The sequence below is a fragment of the Haemaphysalis longicornis genome, unplaced genomic scaffold (genome assembly GCF_048455015.1).
Source record: "Haemaphysalis longicornis isolate Haplotype H1 unplaced genomic scaffold, Haemaphysalis longicornis Haplotype H1 scaffold_10, whole genome shotgun sequence".
Classification (NCBI taxonomy): Eukaryota; Metazoa; Arthropoda; class Arachnida; order Ixodida; family Ixodidae; genus Haemaphysalis; species Haemaphysalis longicornis.
The window spans coordinates 64232329-64254183 of NW_027526204.1; the positions used below are offsets into that span (position 1 = coordinate 64232329).

At 48.1% G+C, this 21855-nt stretch overlaps 1 protein-coding gene across 1 annotated transcript in view; it reads left to right on the forward strand.

Moving 5' to 3' along the window:
* Positions 1-13046: 13046 nt before the first annotated feature.
* The window catches only part of LOC144158648 (corticotropin-releasing factor receptor 1-like), a 140602-nt gene continuing 131793 nt past the window's right edge, over positions 13047-21855 (forward strand). Inside the window, exon 1 of the mRNA XM_077689683.1 lies at positions 13047-13437. Coding sequence (XP_077545809.1) covers positions 13254-13437 — 184 coding nt within the window. The 5' untranslated portion in view covers positions 13047-13253. The remainder of the gene's footprint in view (positions 13438-21855) is intronic.

Consider the following 21855-nt stretch of genomic DNA (forward strand, 5'->3'; position numbering starts at 1 on the left):
CCTTGAAACGATTGTTGCATGTTTGATTTATTGCCACGTTTATGGCGCCGACGCCACACAGGCGATGAGGCGCGCCGTTGCGGAGGGCTCCGGATTAATTTTGACCACCTGGTGATCTTTACCCGGCGCCGAAATCTCGAACGCCAACATGGGATGGAATCTATTGAAACCTCATATTGAAACCCTTGCTGCTAAGTTCTTGCACAAGCCGTAAGAAACGCTGACAGTCCTTTTTCGTGGGGATCCCACGCTGCAAAAGTTGTAGTGCTGCTTTTGAGTCAGTCAGAATCACAACTTCCTGCGGCTTATACGACTTAAGCTTTCTCAAAGCAGCCGCGATGGCAATGCACTCGGATTCGGTGGAGGACACCACATGATCCAGGCGTGCTGCCCAGGAAACCTGGGGATCAGGAATGATATACGCCGCGGCACTACGGAGTGTTCACACCATGCAGAAATATTTGTCCTCCGTCGGACTGACGCTCTCGGTCAAGAAGTCCTGTTTTGTTCTTTTCCCTGGGAACAGGCGGCGCTCCACTCGTGTTAGTTTAACATTAGGCAGCCTGTCTATGCGTCAAGCCACTCACGTGCCGTTCCTTGGTGTAACCCTCGACAGCAGACTGTAATGGCGACGGGCAGTCGACATGACTGTTTCGGCTCTGCTTCCCCGTGTGAAAATTTTGAGGAAGATTGCTGGAGCTAAGTGGGGGAATCACCCGGCGTCGATGATTAAGCTGCACTCAGCTCTGATTGAGAGTCAAATTTTTTACCACTTGCCTCTGATCACCCCTTCAGAATCCCAGTATGAGCGCCTCGAAGCGTTGCATAGGAAAGGGCTGAGGATAGCAATTGGAGTTCCTCAGGGAGCGGCAAACGAGAAGGTAATACGGGAGAGCCAGTCTGCTACACTCCGCCTGATGGCGTCACAGGGGTTACTGATGCAGGTTATGCGTCTTGGGGAAACCAGTGCTGGAAGAACAACAATACGGCGGCTTCGATCAAGGATGGCCTCTCATGCGCACACTGCTCTTAACACTCTGAGGATATTGTGCCATCAGCAGTGTCCGGGTAAACTTCCCATCTCAATGCCGCCATGGTCTTACGAGAGCCTGCAGTGTCAGCTACATGTTCCTCACATGAGAGTCGAGCGAAACACGCCAGTGGAAGCAGCCAGATTTTTGGTTCTTGAACATTTGGACAACACTTATCCCAATCACCTTCACATTTTTACGGATGGCTCAGTCGATCCGTACAGAGTAGTTAGCGCAGCGGCGTATGTCATTCCTGACGCCCAGGTTTCCTGGGCAGCACGCGTGGATCATGTGGTGTCCTCCACCGAATCGGAGTGCGTTGCCATCGCGGCTGCTTTGAGAAAGCTTAAGTCGTATAAGCCGCAGTAAGTTGTAATTCTGACTGACTCAAAAGCAGCACTACAACTTTTGCAGCTTGGGATCCCCAAGAAAAAGGACTGTCAGCGTTCCTTACGGCTTGTGCAAGAACTTAGCAGCACGGGTTTCAATGTGCGGTTTCAATAGATTCCATCCCATGTTGGCGTGAAGGGCAATGAGACCGCTGATCAGATGGCACGGAGTGCGCTGCAATTTGCACCGACAGTTAAAGTTTCCCCAATCACTGGAACGACTTCAGGCGAAAAGTGGCTGAACATTTCAAGTCTCTGGGAAATCACTATCCCCAGCCTTGCGGCACAAAGGGGCTTACCAGATCGGAGGCAACATTGCTGTACCGCATTCGAATGGGCTCAGCGAAGACCACAGCATGGCTATTCAAGGTGGGCCTCGTGCGATCGCCTCTGTGTTCGTCATGTGCAGTGATAGGGGATGCACATTACTACGTATTGTGTTGCCCAGAGCATGATGTCGAACGGACTGCAATGCTCTCAGCGATTCGAAAGCTGGTAGTCCCACACAGCACTCTGGACCACATCGTCTTTCCAAGGGGACATTGGATGCTGCGAAGAGACGTGTCACGCCTTCTCCTAAGCTTCCTTGAGGAGACGTAGCTGGCAAGCTTGTGGTAAAAGGGCACTACTTTTGGCTAATTAGCTTGGGCGGAGCAATTGCCGGCATATCTAGCCAGGCTAACGAGGCCTGATCCCACAACAACCACCACCACCACCACGCATGGGCGTTTTCGCTTTTGACCTCCACCTTCGTTGCATTTTGTAGTAAAACAGAAGACCGCACAAAAAAAGTATAAAAAGTAGACAAAGCAACGTAACCGGGCTAACACAGTGCAACGCAGCCAAAGAAAGCAAAATGAAGCAGCAGCAGCAATAGCAACAAAGCCAGGATAGAAAAAAATCCATAACGACAAAAAGGACTGAAAAATGCACCAACCTGCTACATCGGTTGAACGCGATTACGGGCAAATGTGCTGCGTGGTGCCCCCTGCTAGCGTTGGGCCTAATGCGAAGAAGCACCGCAGGTCGTCGCCTTTTACAGCGAAGCAAGAGCTGCCGTCCACTGTTGTTCGATGTCCGTCCGTCCGCATGTCACGTGGACACGAAAAAATAAAAACCCCGAAAAAAATGTAGAAATTGGCCGCGCTATTGTTTCGCCATTTCATTTACTTCTTATAATTAGTTCACAGTGAAATTGGAAACGTTACAACATTCCCGTCAGCTGCGGAGGAAGTATGGTTACATGAAATGGCTTTGACTCCTGTTTTATAAGTGACTAAGGCGTTGTGCTTCTGAGCACGAAGACGCGGGTTCGATTCCCGGCCGCGGCGGCCGCTTTTTTGATGGAGGCGAAAAGCGAAAACGCCCGTGTGTATGAGATTTTGGCGCCCGTTAAAGATCCCCTGGTTGTCAAAATTAATCCGGAGCCCTCCACTACGGCGCGCCTCATCGCCTGCATTGTGCCGGCGCGTTAAATTCTATAATCAATCAATCAACTCCTGTTTTATACAAACTATCCCAAAACAAATCGTAGGACAACTAACTGGCCGCTAAGATGACTCTGGTTATGGCGAGATTTATTTACTTTATCGTAAACAGGGGGTTCACCGCAAAATTGAAAAGGTTGTGGAATTCCAGTGTGCCGCCAATACACCGGCTTCTATGAGAGGTAATGTTCAGCTCCATGTTTGGGCCCTGCAATAATGGCGGTGAGTTGTTTGAGTGGCGCCCCCTGGCTCCAGACGGCAGCATTAGGACTCGCGCGGCTGTCGTCTGCCTCACTCCGCTTGTCAGGGGTAGCAGTGCATGTGCTAGAAATCGCCCGTTTTGATGCTTCAGTGTAATAAAAAGCGCATTTCCATTTCCAGTAATTCAGTTGTTTTGCCAGCTTTTGAACTCTCTGAATAATTTCAAGCTGTATCCTGCAAAAGTTTCGCACACACGAGGAGAGAGAACAACTATCTTAAAAGCATGAGTCAGAAGATCGTGTGTAACATGTCCTGCCTAGCTAATTTGCGAGGTTTATTGTTCAGGGCTCCTCGATAAGTATTCGGAATACGTAGGCTTTCAGAAAGTATTCTTGAAATTCTCTTATGAATACTCAACAGTCTGTATTGCTACGCACCAAGCAGCGGGCTCCTCCACGCGCATCGTGCGGCAGGAAATAAAACGGCTGTCTTCTAGTTCTTTCGTTGTTGTTGGCTTGTATCAGATCATTTTTTTTCTGTACCTAACGCTTTACTTTTTTTGCACCGTCACAAACGTCTTATCAGAAACTTTGGGGATGTCTGGAAGGCCCACAAAGTTCGTGTGGATAGTTTCTTCAGGTTGTATGACGTACAATTATGAGCAATATGAAAAGGAACACAGGAACGCATAGAAAACACCCTCAGACCCCGCTATGCGTGATACGCAGCGGCCGCCGTCGGAAACAAAGTGGAAAGGGGTCGCTGTTCTACAACTCTTCCCATTCCCTCAGGGCGTCTTATCGGCTGCCGGACGATACCATATTATCGGCGAAATGACGCAAGCTGCTGCTTTGTAGACATGCCAGCGTGGTGGGAGTGCCAACAGTTAGTGGAAGAGCGCCCTCCTTCCCCCTTCGATTTTCACAGCGCCATCCGCGTATCGCTCAGAGACTGTTTCGAGGCTGTTTGCCACGCGTTCCTGTGTTCCCTTTCATATTGCTCATAATAGCACATTCCCTTCTTCAAAAATTGGCTTTCGTTATGGCTGGGGGCATGCAACTGAATATGCGCAGCGCGCGTTGCCAATTCGCATGCAAATACAGTGAGAAGGTTTGTGCTACGCCACCGCGAAACAGCGTAGACAACGTTGTCCAAAGCACTCGAAGGCGGCCTTTGTGCCCTGACTTTATAACGTAACCATCGTTATAATAACGAACCGTTATGGTAACCGCAGTTACAATAACGATGGTTACCATGGTTACGATAAAGTTATGAAAAAAAATCCTGCCCTACTCGGGATGACGTTTCATGAATTGAAGAAGATTACTCTTGCTCTCTTGAGTGCAGTTATACTAATATGCATATCTGAACATGGGGAAGATAATGCTGTGGGAAATGCACCGTTGATAACCCTCCAGGTCCGAGCGAACGTAGTAGTACTGTATTTTTACCGTATACGTGATTAGCGTGCGGGAATTCGTGTGTGTGCGTGTGTGTGAGAGTGTGCGCGCGCGCGCGTGTGTGTGTGTCCAGTGGTGAGCTCCCTAGGGTGAATACGCGCGCGCGGGGCCGGCAGTACTATCATAGCAGCCTACTGTGGGATGCGCGAAGCATCACGCATGCGCTGTGCGCGTCGAGCGAGAATTTGTTTTCAGCGCGCACATCGCGTCATTGCAGCGTTTGCTCGTCTTATCCTATGTTGCGTGCGGTCTGCTAATGGTGTTTCGCTGTGAACCTCAAATCCTCGATGCTTGTGTGAACATGCCTAATAAAAATCACAAAGTGACTTTTCCATCGTAAATTGAATCGAGTTTGTAGTGCCCGAGCTCACTTCAAACTCTCAAGTTGTTTCTGATAAACATTGTACGCATGCGTTCCTTCGGTTTCAGTGTGAACCACTTACAGAAATAGTTATTTAGGTGAGCGTCCTCTTTTTTATCGAGCCTGCTTGAAGCAAGCTGGAAAGTTGTGATGTGACGAACCTATCGCATTGAATTCAAGCTAATGAACGAATAACCGCTCACTCAGAAACATTTTTTTTTTGCGGATTCCAGTTTCCAGTTATTTATGCAGCGGCCGATTGCTCCACCGCTACAAGGAAGGTGAATTAGCAGACGACGTTCAGACGCTACGATGACGCGGCGCGTGTGCTGAAAGCGTAGCCTCCATCGACATGCACAGCGCATGCGTGCTTCGCGCATCCCACGGTAGGCTGCTCTGGTAGTACCAGCGGTAACGCGCTCCCGTGTTCACCCTATGCGAGCTCACCACTGCACGTGCGTGCGCGTGCGTGTGCGTGTGTCTGTGTGCAAGCGTACACGTGTGTCTGTGCGTGCGTGTGTGTATGTGCTTGCGTGTATGTTACGGCGGAAGCCCGTTATGACGGCTCACTTGAAGAAATGATGGAAAGCGAAAAGCACTAGCTCCTGTGCGTACTGACTTTTTGTAAGAACAGAAAATTAGTAATGAAAAATGAGTGTGTCACACCTAAGTCTTTATGATTCGGTTTACACCTACAAATGTCAGACTAGGTTGAACCCACTATTGCTATGTGGATGACGCGCTGATGGCACCACGCCCTGTATACGACCACAGACGACGAGCTTGAACCGACCATGTTACTGGTATCGCACTCAATTGCTAACGCTTTGCTCAATAAATCTCCATACTTGTTAGAAGCCTGGTATAAAACCTGAAGACGCCTATACACACAGTACGTTATTTGGAACTCAACCTACGTTTTCTGCGCCGCATCGTGCATGTCGGCCTACCTTCACGTCTAGACAACGGAAAGTGATATGATAGAGGACTTTCGGGCGTCCTAAAAGGTTACAAAAACTGTTCGACCATCTCCTTACATACGACTACCCGGGATCGTAATGCCTTCTGCCACAAACCGACGATCCGGAAGGCCTGGAATTTGTTTTCGTCTTGCATTTTCGCCATTGTCGGTTATTAGCATCTGGCTGTTCCTTTTGCCCGAAAGATTGCTCAATACAGAAGCTGACGCCTATCTCCGACTCTTCGCGGTCCGTACAGGGCCTGCTTCGCAAGGAATGGCGCGGCGCTGGCAAAGGTTTGTCCATACAGGCATCAAAACTGTACTTTAAAACACACCTGAAGCTAGTGCATGCGATTTTAAGTCTTTTATTTATGATATAATGTTACGGCCACGTAAAATATAGTGCGGAAAAACATCAAAAGTTAACCGAGCGCAAAGAAACAGCAGGGAGAGCGAGCTTGAGTGAAGCAGACGACAAATGCGAGAATCCCTAAGCCGACGTCACGGAGACGCGCTTCACAGTGCCGCCCGTGGCTGCGCTTACCTCCAACAGCTGTAATCCTATCAAGTTTCGTTCAGCTAGTCCGGCATGAAGTGTGCTCAATCGCAAATTACAAAGAAAAACTCATTTCGATTCCCGCATTGATGCGGCGATTTAAGTAAAGCACACTAGATATCTCCCTGCCGATCAGTCTGCTCAGAGTTGAAGGCTGATAAATTTTCATACGCTCCCCTTGCTTAATGTCTGTGCCTCAATCGAGGTGGCCAATAGTAGATGAATGTGTAAACTTGACTTCCACAGTCAGGGAGCTGGGCTGGGTAACAATTACGTCAGCGTTAGCGGGTACGCAGGGCACGCTTTTCAGTGGCGTTCATCCCTCTCCTCAAGTACATGTGTCTGTTGCGTGCGTGCGTGCGTTCGTGCGTGCGTGTGTGCGTGCGTATATAAATCTTCTTCTGATTTAGGCAGCTGCCGTGAGAAATTCGCGCATCGGTATACCTTTATTGGACGCGGGAAAGCAAGCTCGGTCTTTGGAATACGACTCAGGAAAATAACGCTTCACAGTGCAACTATAAATGCGCCGAAATATTTCACCCTCCTTACACGCGTCCGCTTTCTACGGGTGTTTAAATGACTGTTCTACGCCACCGTTTTAATAAACAGTACAGATTTCTCACAAAACGTTGGGGACAGTCATAGCTTAACATTGAGGCTGTAGCGTTACATACTAGTGGTGCCCGACCATTGCAAAGAGCGTCTAAGTATGTGCCGTAATGCACCAGGCACGGGCTGACTTTTTTCCACATTGCAATGAATATGAAAGGAAATGTAGTTGCGTCCTCATGCGTAGCAGAACGCTCTTCACATTTTAATGCACCTGCGTTACAAATGGTTCCACTGCTCCAGTCAGTTATGAAATAACATCAAGCAAACTTACTAAATATAGCCACTCGCCACCACCCTCCTCTAGTATTTTTTCCTCGCCAAATGTATCAGCCCCGCGCCCCCCAGCAGAACCTCCTTCTGCTTCTGTTGCTATCCTTCACCCGTTTGCTACCTTTCTTGCAATTATTCACGTGATAAGTTACATTTGAGTTGAAGCAACGCGGTTTGCGGCTATACCTGCAACTTCTCAGTAGGAAGGGCTCTACCACGCGCCTAATGATGATTCCACGAGAGATTGAACAGGTGTGTACACGCCCATTTTTTTATTCTTTCATAAATTTTATGTTAGGCGCTAGGCAGAATCTGGGCGAGAAGAGAAGTTCGTTTTCTCTCAGCGTGTGCACTTCGCGAGAAATAGCAATGGTATTGTGTCGCGAAAGCCATGGGGTATTGTGTCGCGAAAGCTGCAAAAAACTGCAGCCTCCGTAAGGAGGCTGCAGTTTTTTGCAGCTTGGTCGTTTTGCGCTCGGCAAAGTGCCACAGTTCTGTCGATGTTTTCTTTTAAGCCAAAAGCTGCACCAGAAGAAAAGCGAGCGCAAGGGAGACTTGCCGTTTTTCAGACGACAAAAAAGTTTAAAAATGCACTGACGATTACTATACTTTCTTATGCAACATCTGCCCGCATCTCAGTCACGGCGTATATCCGCTGCCTCTCAGGAAATGATCGCGTGATCAGCGAACGTACCGCGCGTGCGCTACTCTTCCGTTTTCTCGCAGCGCTTCGCCGCCGCCGAGAATGTTGTTGCAAATCGTGTTTGCACCTACAGCGCAAATGTCACGTGGTTCGGCAGAGCTAGAAACGAGGAGAAGCGGCTGGCGAAAGTATGACGGGGAGGGCGATGCACGACAGCGACGCGTAGCGAAAATGTGACGGGGAGACAGTGAGGCATACTGAGCCGGGCCGACGCGCTGGGAGATGACGCCATAGCAGCTCGTGCCGCCCTTCCCTTCCCACTTTCGCCAGACGCTCCTCCTTCGTTTTCCTTCTTACTTGGGTGTCTCGTTCACTCGGTCGTATACGCGGAGATAAACTTCGCCGCAAAACCCCTGTACCGGGCGCCAAAGTGCTGCGCACTACAATATGCCCATTTACTCTGTACAGATAGCTAATCACTGGCCAGTGAAGCTGTAACGTGCTGCTGGAGTTTCGCCTGTGTTACTCGTAATGGTTCTTTAAATGTCTATATCATTATACGTTACGTGGGCTTTCGCATCTCTTGCCGTTCTCACTCCTGGTCGTAAGGTGCCTGCTTCCCTAGAGTACGCATGTCCCGTGGCCAAACCATTTGGAAGTAATGTGCGGCCGGTGTTTGCAATTGCCACGTACTTCGAGGCTGCTCCGCCCGCATCGCGTCGCCCTTCCCGCCGTTGTCGCTTGAGCTTTGCTTCACACAGTAGCTCACCGCGTGCCCCTCGCTTTGCTGCGACAGAGAATCTGTACCGCTCCCCCCGATGCGCCGTTCCCACTTAACCCTTTTGGTCGATCCGAGATTGTAGCTACGTCGTCTACAAAGCCAGCTAGTCTCTCTCCCCTACCTTTTAACTCCTCTTCAACCTGGTTTTTTCGCGCACGCAGAAGGAGGTGCACCGGAAAATTTTTCTGCGTTTACGGGAATGCCCCTTTCATCTAGAAATAAAATTACGCCCATCTTCCCGCGAGGGAACCCTGGCGTGATGCGACGCATCGGGGGGTTCAATTGGTGTTTCCGTTGGGTTGATTATCTCAACCGGGTGAAACGTGTTGTGAACGCGTATGATGCATTTCCATCACATGCGAGTGTTCTCATACGCGGGAAGATGGGCGTAATTGGATTGTGTCAGCCCACTCACTGAAGGGACCGTCGCTTCCATCACGTCTTCATCGGGAGAATCAAGTCAAGCACGAAGTAGTCAAGCAAGGTCACGTCAGTGTGAGAGCGAGTGCTTGACTGAACCGCCGCGGCGTGATACTCGCTTTATCTTCACAGCGATTGAAGGAGAGGAGACAACGGAGGAGAGTCGCGCATGCGCGCACTTGCGCGCGCCAAAGCAGTTGTTAACGCAGTGAAGCGCGCCCAAACAAGCGCGCCAGCTGTGGTATGCTAATGAGCCGGAGTGAGAGTGTTGCACACAGCTGTAGGAGAGAAGAACGGAGGAGGGCTGCGGACGGACGGCGCGACGACGCAGGAGGGACAAGCCCGAGAGCAAGAGATGCGTCGCATTTAAAAAGTGCGCTTTAAAAACGCCGTTCTCGATATTATTCCAAATTGAGGAAACAAGACCCATCAAGCATGACAATAACACTCCCGAAAAAAAAAAAGTGTCTGATGATTACTACACTTCCTAACGCGAAATTTGTGCGCAGCCCGAACTGCGATCATCTGGGTCACGCCGCATCGCTGCTGCGTCGCAGGAGGTGATAGCGTGAGCAGCGAGCGCACGGTGGCGGCGTGCTACTCTACCGTGACCACGCAGCGCGTCGCCGCCGCCGAGCATGTTGCGGTAAATCGTGATTGAATCTTTCGTTTGGATGAGCCACTCAACTAGGAGGACGCGAAGCACATCCACCTGTTACCTCACTCGTTGTTTTGCAGTCACTCGTGACTGTGCTACAGTGCGCTGTAGCAGAGCTCCCTCGTAGGTTCTCTCGACGGCAGCTATGCATCAGCGTCGGCAACGCGAACAGCGTCTAAGGAAGGGACCGCGAACTGCGTCTCAGGAAGTGAACACCGGTCATCACCGAGTGCACGACGGCACGCGCTACTATGGTGTCATCTTGCAGCACGTCGCCACAGCCCAGCATGTCATGCTGACTCCCCCTTCACACTTTCGCCATGTGTCGCCGCCGAGGATCGTCTCGTGCGGGCTCAGCACACTGTCCTCACCCTCCCACCTTCACTACAGTTTCCTCCGCACTTTTTTTTTCTGTATTCGCTGGCTCGGTTACGATGCCAACGCCAATGTCAAGCCACGGTAGAGGCCACCAAAAACCGTGGTGCACGCCAGCTTGACTTCAGTGAAAATGAAAACGATCAAAATCGAAACGAAATGATCGCAAAACAAAAACGAGAACACTTCTGCCAAAATCAAAAGGCAACGACGTAAATAAAAACACAAAACCATCTATCACCCAAAGCTAAAACATTTCATTTCGCTGAAATTCGCCCGAATTCAAATGTTTGTTAGAAGTTTTTTAGATCATTCTTCTGCAATTTTCGGGAGCGTTTACGTCCTTCATTGCCTTCCCGCTCTTCTTCGGAATGAACCACGCTCGGCCTACCCATGGCGCCCTACAAGGTGAACGGGCCTATGACAGCGAGTGCCCGCACTTGCAATGGGCGTGAGGCGAGCGACGAAGACGACACTGATGTATGCTCTAACCGGGGCGCAATCAACGCTTTACCCCTAGCCAACCTGCCGAGTGGGTACGTGCCAAACACTTAAAGAGCATCATCTTCAGCATCGCCATTAAAGCAGGTGGAAAGAGCCAGATTTGCCCCAAGGCGTGTCGGCGTATGCCACCACCAACGGCACAAGTTTACAAGCTTCGCTTGAAAATTTTTCAATTTTGTTCACGATGATTTTATCAATAGCTGTGCTGTGCTATCGCGTTCGAGAAATGTCGTCATGCCATCTGACTTATGCGTTTACAAAAGAGTTTACGCATTTGCAGTAATGCTCGGAAACCATTCACCTTTAAAGGTGCTCACAAAGAGACATCCTCATATTAAGAAAGACAGTGCAACACTACCGATAAACGCTTTCACTATTTCCTTCGTGCCTGGAAGCACTGCGGAAGCTGTTGCTATCGCCAAAGAGGGCAGCAGTCCGTGATTTGTTCCTGGGGCAGGTACGCCTCCCAGTTTGCGCTTTGCGTTTGCTGTGATGTTCTTTAAAGTGGCTATAGGGTGCGTTTATTGCTACAACTGAAGGAAAGCCAGTCGACACGGTGACAAAGCCCGAGTGACATCCCTCAAGCGGGCAAACAATGCGCAGATTAGTGAGGATGAGAGAAAAATCTTCTCCTTAAGTTTATAGGTATCTGATGGGTGTAGAACAGCAATTTTTGTCTGAGGTTATTTTTGACCCCTTTTCTGTGTTTTGAACGTGCTTGTTGTCTACGTTCTGAAGGCAATTCAAATTTAAAAGAAGATTCATAAGGCCTAGCCGGGTCATTTTAAAGCGGCCCAGCCGACGGAGGCGACGAAACGGAGGCGTCTAACACCTGGTTTGAGATTCCTTTATTTAAATAAAATAAAAATTGTCACTGATGCTCTTCACCAATAAAACTAAACAACCACCACTCGTAGACCATACAATCATTTAACCGCAGCAAAAATATCTCTGAAGTAATAAAGGATGTGGTTAAGTGCATTTCACTTGCCTCTGGTTTCAATCTTTGTAGAGCCACGTGTGTGAATTCAAGTGACGTCGCATGGGTAATCGTTGTGGCTGTCGCTTACAGCTTCGATTTCCAAACACCTTCACAGGGTCGATTGGCGCGCATTTTTGAAGCCTTTGTTTTCATTCGCGATGTTTGACAGGAGATGTGCGAACACAGCTTCGCTCGTAGCCAGGACAGGACGAAAAGCCGGCCCTTGTGGGTGCCCTTTTCTTTTTATCAAAAGTAAACAACATAGTAACAAAAAAAGTATTTTTTATTCAACTTTCCGTTTATCTTTCCGTTCGCGCCCGTCACCACTCGACCAGTTCCTTGGATAGAGCCGTCCGAAGCTCATTCCGCTCGCTTGCCATCGCCACGAACACTTGTTTATCTGCTGTGGAACTTTCTGTTGAACTTTGCGGCCGCTTCCGTTAACACTTGACCATCTCCCTATACAGACCCTTCGAAGCTCGTTTCTTTCGGAAGCCATCTCCAAATCCCGGCACGTGCTGCGCCGCCTTTCCGCACAGCCTTCCTCTGACCCTCCTTCTCCACTACTATTTTTCTTTTCTGGTGCGCGATGACGTGCTTACGCTTCCCGGCTCGCGCAACTTCCACTTGTTTTGGACCACTTGTTTTCTGAACCCCGCAGTACGCGTGCTTGAAACATAGCTATTTTAGACTTTATCGCTACCAGAACTTTTTATTCAAGGACGCTGCGTCGTATTTATTGGCGTAATGTTCGAGACAGCTAGAGTACACCCGAGGTCAAAAGTTTAAAGGACACGATTTCGTCTTTCAACATTTATTTCTCTGCTTTCTAGGTGCTAAAATCTTGATACGCGTGTGGTGATAATGCCCCGAAGCGTGATGCTTGGGCCTTGGATTACAAAACCAAATTAAGTGCTGCGCCTACAGAGAGCAAAGAAATTAACGTTGAAAGTAAAAATCGTGTCCTGTAAACTTTTGACCCGAGAGTGTACATAAGTCACAGATGTAAAGAACGTGAAAATGTTTAGGTAATGCAGGCGTATGAACCTTCATCTCTATATAGCATTACCAGCTAATGCCAAGGCATGCCGAGAGTACGCGATTTCTTTCGGGTAGCTCAGTGACTTCCCGAATCCCCACAAACGAGATTTTTGCGTCCCTAGCTCCTCAAGCTTCAGGGAAACTGTGCGGCCGCCCTCACGGATGCTTAGCAAACGCTCCGCATCTGATCGATCCCTACGTACCACGTGACGTCGAGAAGATTCCCGCTCTCCCGCCCCTTTCCCCAACTATTGGCGGAAAAAAAGAATAGAGCGGGGTAAGCGCGCTCAGGTTTCGGAGCAGACGATCTTCGAACCGCGTCCGAGTAAGACGCCTCCGTGCAAAGTTCTTCCGCGAGTTTGCCGCGCTTAATGAATCCTTTGTGCGCCAACACGAAACACCGGCGGGAAGAATGGCGGGAAATTTAAACTTCATAACTGACTCCCAGCATGCGCTGAAGTTTTGAGTCACCTTCTTCAGAGCTTGTGCAAGCACGTTTAGTGCTTTGTGTCAGTAACCACATGATTGCAAAGGGTGAGGAAGGGGAGACCATCAACGCTACTCGACAGCTGTTGCAAGTCGCCGGCGTGTCAACCGCCTCTCTGGAGAGCATTCTGACTAGGAACGTGGCTGTGGTTATAAATAACCAACTCAACGAGGATGAGTGCTACAAACTCGCCGAGGGAAAGGAACATGGATATGGTCGTAAGTCCAGTTACTTTGACTTAAGTATCTTTGCTGCGAATGCCTATACTGCTGCTCAATATTAATGACAGTGGAAAGTTTCTTAAATAAAATACCAGCTTTACACAACAACACAAGCGGGTAAAACTTCAACCCTTTTACGTGAGTATGCTTCGCATTTCTTTTTCTTTTTTTTGGTCAGCATTTTTGCGCCTAATCTTAACACCTTTGTTCAACAGAATTTATTTTACAGGGAAGCTTCGAAAGGATCCTATTCATATTAACTTAGTGACCAAGCTGTAGGCAAAAGAGGGTTTGCGCCTTTGCGCCAACGCCACATATACGGTGAGAGCTCTGCAACCGTCGTTGGACTTCTTACATATTGAAAAAAATTCATCGGCCTTTTCTCATCCACTGCAGGTATCTGCTTAGTTTCCCAAATGTTTTGCGACTAGTTCAGTCACAGTCCACCTTCCGTGTGTTATCCACCACGCGTGCTCAATGTGGGTTTTTACAAAATTAGGTCCGGTTGCGAGAGCAGCTGTAACTTATAGTATTAAGCGGTATTTCAAATATTTATTGGATACTCAACCGATGCTAGGGCTCCATAAACGTTTACCCTGACGCTCAAATACGTAATTGTAACTCTGCGAGTTATAGAGAGAACAAGATATCGCTTCTTACGGCGGCTTGGCGATTTAACCTGTTTACGGAAGAGCATTATATCTGTCTGCTGAGGTGAAACTAATGGTACCAACTCTCAGTATTTATCTCTTTCAGAGGTGGGATAAGTCATTGAGTCACGGATCCTGATTTATTTTCCCGCTCTCAATAAATTACGCCACGACAAAGTTCCACCGCCGTCCTATTTCCTGCCACAAATAAAAAAAAACACGAGCCTAATGGTCCAGGAATTTCTAGGTCATCCTATCGTAATAGAGATAATAAATACGCTATCCTCAGTTCCGCTTGACCACCATATTCTCAGCCATCAAGCTAACCGTGACATTTGTTTTATTTTCCAAACTTCCCTTCATTCACACGTCCTGCACGTCATTAAAATCAACGATATTAGGACTAGTTAGGACTTTTCGGTATCGTTTATTGCTCCGACCACCATCAAACTAGTTATGTTTACGTATGCAATTGCGCTCATGCAGAAACGGTATAGAATAGACAAATATAAGGAATACCAATAAAATAGTCGCGGTCGTATTACGAAGAAATGGAGCTTCAGAAGTATCAAAACATGTCAACTATAATTGGGGGAGGTGGGGTCGGTGCGACCGATAACACGAACAACATAACCGGGTGCAAATATGCGCTCAACACAGTCCTTGCGATTGCCTTTCGCAATCAACCGCGTTTATCACAAGCGCAAAAAATAGCAAGCCGAAAGTTCTGTTGCAAAATTTATCCCAACGGGATAATATATCCCACTTAATGGAAAAAAATTACGTAACGTGTATGACGGCAACTAAGCATTTTGCCACGGACATGTCACTCCTAAACACCCCTTTTCTTCAAAAGAAAAACCCGAATCGTTTTTTTTTTTCTGCCTTTAACCAAGCGTTGTGGCCACATGCTGTTGCGAGACTAGGGCTCTGCGTGCTAGCAACATTGCAATAGCAAAAACGGCTGCGTCTCCACTCCGTGGATGGTGGCGAGGGTGCGCAGTACGGGGACTCGAAATGACATCCAAGTTGCGCCCCGAATGACATCGCATTTGCGCCCCGGCCGCCATTCGATTTAAGCCGTGAGTTGCACGTTGGTTATTCCCCAAATGAAACTGCAACTCACGGCTCAAATCGAATTTCGCTTGATTTTCGCGTGATGGTGGGTGTGCACACGGAAGGACGCGGACAAACATTGGGAGGTCCAAAGGTACTCCGCACCGTTACAGGCGAAGGACTAAGCCGTTTGACTCTCGGGTACTAACTCGCGGTCGTAGCCCAATGGGTAAGACGACTGCCCTAACTCTATGTGGCCTACCGGACACAGGCTAGAATCCTGTCGGTGCCTGTGTGATCTTTTGCGACTGTGCGCACAGACGCGGGCGGACATTTTGCGGTCCTAAGGTACTCCGCACCTAAAACATGTGCACGCTACACGAAAGCAACCGAAACTTGTTTGAACAGCTTTCCAAGATTAATCCACAACTATAATCCAACACATATGCTAATTGTTGCCAACACTACTACAGTTTTTTTTCTAGCAAAAAATAGAATTCACACACACGCAAGTGCTTGTGTATGAAATTTATAATCTTCGTCATCGCGCAATCACATCGCAATAGGAACGCTGCTGTAATTGTTGCGGCCGCCGTAGACAGCGAACGGTAGTTTCTCCTCTTTTTTTTTCTTCTTTCAGGGTTTTGAAATTAAATATTGCTATATCGACGGGATAGATGATGAGAAGTGTGTTTATTCGAGCCAGTCTATGCAACGTAAGCGCAAAGAAAAGTTTGACAAATTCACTTCAGTGTCACCATTAGCTGAAAAAGTTTGCACACCTCCCGGCAATACCAGTCGCATATAGCTACGAAAAGCAAAAAAACTTTAGCTCATATTCTCCAGGGCTCCATTTAAAATATATATCCCCAACGCAGCTTTCTCTTCCAATGTAATTGGCGACACTGCATTACTCGACAGGGCAGAGCTCTTTCGTAATTAGTCATGAAGACGGGAACAGGGTAAATATCATTCTTCTTTGCTTCCGCTTTTGGCCCTCAAGCAATGCTTCCAAAAAAAGTGGCAAAATCTCTGCCTCTGCACATTCCATTCAGACGCGACATCCAATCCTCCTCCTAAGACGTAACTGGTCTTAACCAGATAAGATCAGGAGAATTGATTGTGACCTTGGGGCTGGTAATACGTCTCCAGATCTAAGATGGCTATCAGGGCCAGACGTAACATCAAACAACGCGCCTACGGTACTGTTCTTTTACTGCTTTGCAGTCATATAAGTAATTACACTGGCGTCACAGAACACACAAAGCGATAGTTAAAAAAACAATAGTGAGCCGTTCGTCTGCTGTTTGGCAGGGCTCCCTTTCTACAAGAACAAAAGGGCGCACTGTTCGTTTCACGCGCTGCACCGAGTATGTCTTATTAATCTTGTGCTTAATGAGAGTACTCTTCCAGAGACGCGTGGCAGCCTATTGCTGATAGCCGGTTCTGATGAAGGGAGAGGGAGAGAGGAGAAAGGGGGATTTTGGTTACCATTTTACTAAAGATTTTTGCGAAGGTACGAGACAGTATCTTAACATGTGTGCGTAAACGCAGCGGAAGCTGTTTATTCTCCATGCAGAATATTCTCCATGCAGTTTATTCTCCATCGGTTTATTCACTCGCGTGACGCCCTTACAAAAATACGGATGCCCTCCGGAACAAGTTTGTGCACGGCAGCAAGTCAAGCGCGACATTTGCTGTGGGTGCCGGCCGAAATGTATGCGTCAACTCTGCCTGGCAGCACTACGGTTCGCAAGACGTACTTTTTACCGTATCGACGGTGCGCATCCTACAACCCGCAATTGCTGTTTTCGTGCGTGGCAGTCCCGAATTGTTATCGCTGAGGTGCATAAAATCGTATACGCGCTAATGTGTATTGGTCAACCTTTACTCTTGGTATTTTTTTACGTGCCTGCGCTGCAGAGGGACCGGGGTGGCCGAGGGTTTGCGACGGCCTGCCGTTACTTCTAACGCTACGGCTCCGAGTTTAATAGATAGCTATCTCAGCATTTGTGACGGTCCGCTTCACTCCCGAAAGCCCCCCTCAGCACAACCGGAGCATCAGCAGCAGAAAGGCTTTTACTAACCAATAAACGTATCTTCCTATTAATCATTCGCGTCACGTGTCATGCCGTGGGCGTGCGTAAAGCAAACTTTATTCAAAAGGAAATATAAGAATTGGCATTTTGGTGACTCAAAGCAAAATACCGTGTCGGTTGCATCATTTCACCTTTTTTTATATAATGTAGTCTCTAAGAGCGCTAATGGTCCTAAATAATTCAAAAGAAGCCGTTCAACTTTCCAATAGCCGAGACAAGGCTGTCTTTCTGGGAGCTGCATACAAGCAGGCGAAAAGAAGCCGTTCAAATTTCCAATACCCCAAACAAGGCTGTCTTTCTGGGAGCTGCATAGAAATAGGCTCGTCCTTCAGTCGACGGGATTCGCTTCCGTTCTATAACTCGTTGAGGTGTGTGAAATGGAGTTCGCAGTATCGCGCTCGCCTCGCTGGGGGCAGCCACGTTGGAATTCAACGCGGTAGTGTAAGCGGCCGCGACGGTTTCAAAGAATCGGAACTCTTTTCTGTGATTGTTGTATGCCGCCGGCAGTGGTTGAACCGCGTCACGTGACACTTGTTTACCCCGAAGACACATGGGCGCTGACATTTTTGTGCCTCTGTGTTGCTCCGTGCGCTCTTATATAGGTCGTGATTTTCGGAGTACGGTGCGACTGCATCACACAGTTGAGAGTGAGTTTTTAAGCCCCTAGACAGAGTAGCGAAGCGGTGCTGCTCGGTACTGGGCTGTTTCAACCGGCGGGAAGGTGGAAAACGCCTGCATCGCTTCCCGCTGGGAAAGAACGACGATGGCCTAGCGTATCCTATAGCCACTTAAAAAGCGTAGCTTAATTAGTGGCTCTAGCGTAACCTAGAGCCACTAAATCACCTACGCTAGCGTAACCGAGCTTCACCCTATTGCACGGTCGCGCTGTCTCTAAATATTCTAAACGTAAACACAGCTGTCATGGTGGCCAAGCGGCCCCTGGACCATTCCGCCCGTCAATGTAAGCTGAAATAGGGCGCATAAAGCTGGCCACCCTGGCGTCAGGCCCCAAAATTGCTGCAGCCGTGCGTCAGTGTCATTACTCTTAAGCCTTGCTTATTTAGTGGTTCTAGGTCTGCTCAGAGAGCCCGGCGAGCGAAGCGCGATACCGCTCTGGTAACCCCGCGCGCGCCAGAGCGCTCCACGCATGCACAATGGCGCTCACGATTGCTATCGGAGCGGAGCGGACCGACGAAAACGGTCAGCTAAAACTCAGTAATTATGTTTGACGTGCAATTCCCTTGATGAAAGTTTGACGTTGCTTATCAACTCGGAAGGCCTAAAGTTACTACCAATAACGGTATGGCGAACAAGCTAAGACGCTTGTATACATGCCCGCAAAGGTCTATAATAGTGGCCGACGGCTAAACTCGGTTTTCTTTTTTTTTTATGTTTCGTGCGAGTGTCAATACTTGCGCAGGGTTACGCAGAGACAAGTAGACCTGCGGAGATGAATTGGCGGCTGCTTTCGTTTGGATTTTTTGCTTCGTGCAGGTCTTAAAACTCCACAGTATTGCAACATTGTTCTTACAGTAGTTTTAGACAAGGTTAAATTACGTTCGCAATGTGCATTGGACATAAATTTGAAAAGTCTTTGCTGCGATGCTTGATGGGCTAAATTAGGCAAGACGCGACATCGCTCTCTGGAATATGTAAAGAGAAAAGCGCGAGCGGTGATTGAGGGATGGATGAAAAGGGCACCATTGCGGGCAATTCTGAAATGCCCATTCGGGCATTTATACGTCATGTCAACGACAAATGCCGCCTGTTTGTCTGTAACGGTCCATCTGTCTGATTGGCAGCATAACGAAACATTATAATAATAGACCAAAGGAAATACCTGAAGAGAAATAAGTCGGTGCTACACAAAATTTGCAGTATTCAGTGCTTAACTTCTGATTTTTGAAGCGAAGCTTGGACTGACCAACCGGTGTCATGGAATCTTGTGATGGTGTTCCGAAAAAATCAAGCGCCACAAAAAAAAAAAAAGAAGGACGTGACCCGTAAAATGCCGCAGAAAATGCTAGAGGCAACTCGTTTACTGTAACGAACACGGAGCAATGGGAGACCTGTCTGCTCAGCTTCGACCAGAAACTGCAACTTCGGGTCGTCCGGATGGCCGAGGACGCCGCCAGAGTCCAAGGGCTTCTGACTGACGACTGGGGAAGAAGGGAGGAAGCCGAGTGGAAGACACCCCCTTCTCCTCTTTCCTTTTTAATCCCATCACGGGCAAAATAAAAGTTTCTACTACTACTACTGCTTACCGTGGTCGGAATTTAACGTGGGTCCCTCTCATTACAAACCAGACGTTCATCCGATTGCGTCATTCGCACACGGTGTTCATATGCGAAGCGTTGAAGGTGATATTTGCGCTGCGTCGCTACCACATACACCGTCGTTGTTAGGCCGCACTGCACGCCGGGAAATGAGCGGCTAATTTGAAATGTACGCACTTCAGTTTCATGTCCCTGTTTCCCGCAGCACTGTTGGCATGGACGCAGCCGTTGATAGCCCTCGCTGCGTGCCGGGGGATGAGTGAGTGATCTGAAAGTTGCCGAGCACTACAGCGTGACAGCAGAAACGCCAGCGGAAGTGAGTCTGTATGTGATGAGGTGATAAGGCGGTTACGTATGCAGTAACGGGTGATTCTTTATCTGGTGTGTGTGGTATGAATTTTTTTTTAAGATCGGGGCACGTTCAGCCGGTGGTTTGGGTCGGGCTTGGTTTGAGATGCGTGAGAGGTTAAGTTGGGGTTGACGGGGAATGGATTTGGGTTGATTGTGGATGGGTCTGGTTTGGTTAAGAGTTGGTCGGGGGTTTTCAGTATTGGGTTGATCTACACTGAGTGGCGACAAACTTCGTGCGCACTCCTGCTCTCTTTAAGGAAGGTGTTGGTTAGTTTTTTTCGTATGAATGCAGGCTCCTTACCCATTACACTACCAGTTCATTCTGGTAATCAGCGAACACAAATTGGCGTCTGTAGCGCCTCGCAGTGGTAGCAACGCGGCGCCGCAGGCAATAAGTTGACAAGGAACAACGGCCATTGCTGAGTAATGCTTTGGGCGCTTGTGTTCGAAACCAGAGCAACGCGACGTCACGGGTGGCGTACGGGTAGCGCTTCCTCTGGTCAGTCCTCGCTGGTACTCGGTCTCACGCCAAACAGTATGCCACCTGTAATGGAATCGGCTTTTCTACCTCTGTGCACAATAGAAGACCTTGGTGTATTTTGTTTGGCTTTAACACGCGCAAAACTGCAGGGGTCGATGGCATATCTGTTGATGTGCTCTGCAGGAATTTCGATAGTCTCAAAGACGTCCTTCTTGCCATTATGAACTTTATAATAGAAACTCAAATAACTCCAGAAGGCTCAAATTATGGTCTGGTTATTCCCCTGTATACGAATAGAACGAAAAATAGGATAGAGAATTATCGGGGTACTTCTATCCTCCCTGTTATTGCTCTCATCTTGGAAAGGCATATCTCCACCATAATTTAGAGCTTTCTTGATGTTCATAGCGTGTTCTCGCCGAACCAGTATGGCTTCATACCAGGTCGTGGTACCCAGAAAGTTCTGAAGGAACTCTGTGATGTTCTCAATTCTGCAATTGTTCAAAATGAATTTGTCGGGGCCTTGTTTTTGGATTTATCAAAAGCGTTTGATTCTACAAATCAACAAGTATTACTGGACAAACTATTTCATTACGGATTTAGAGGGCCGTTTTTGTCCCTATTACTAATTATCTCTCTAACCGTTTACAGGTTGTTGTTATCGATAAAGTCAAAAGTGATAATCCAAGCATTTAACTACCGGTGACCCTCAGGGTCCCATTTTGGGTCCCATTCTTTTCAATATTTATGTCAACAATTGGTGCAATGTTTCCTCTCATTCTCGTGCATTTCAATACGCAGATGATACGTTGTTACTGGCTCGACACCTTGATTTTAAAAAGGCAGTAGCATACCTGCAACATGACACTGAAGAAATTATGAATTGGTTCAGTAACAATACAACAGCGGTCAATCATAAAAAGACAGAGCTGGTTTATTTTCACAACCCGCTGAAACTGATCCCACATGATTGCCCTGTATTTCTGCATGACAAGAAGTACGTAGACTGCACCTGCTCTAACATAATACTTGTATCAAGTGCGAAGTACTTAGGCGTACTTTTTGATTGTAACCTCTCCTGGAACAGCCATGCTGCATTTATTTGTGCACAGCTTCGAAAAGTGTCCGGTTTGTTATACCCTGTCCCGGTAAGTATGTGCGCCAAAAAATTGTTCACGTATTGGCTTACAGTGTTGTGCGATATGGGGTATGTTGCTGTTAGTTTTGCTCATTGTTTTGGAAAAACAAGATTGGCGCCCCTCTCTAACCTATACTGAAGTCTGTTATGTAGGGCGTGCAACGTGATATGAGTGGGAGCATTTTTCGCTTTTCCCGTATGCCCTATTTCTCGCGCCTTTTCAAGCAGACAGTTGTGCTTAATTATGTTTGGACCAAGGAATTTTTTTAGCCTATTTTCCTGTACGCGAACTTGCCCGCGGTTCCGCTTTAGTGTACCTTGGGTGCGGACTAGATACGTCGAACGTCTTCTGATTTACTATGTC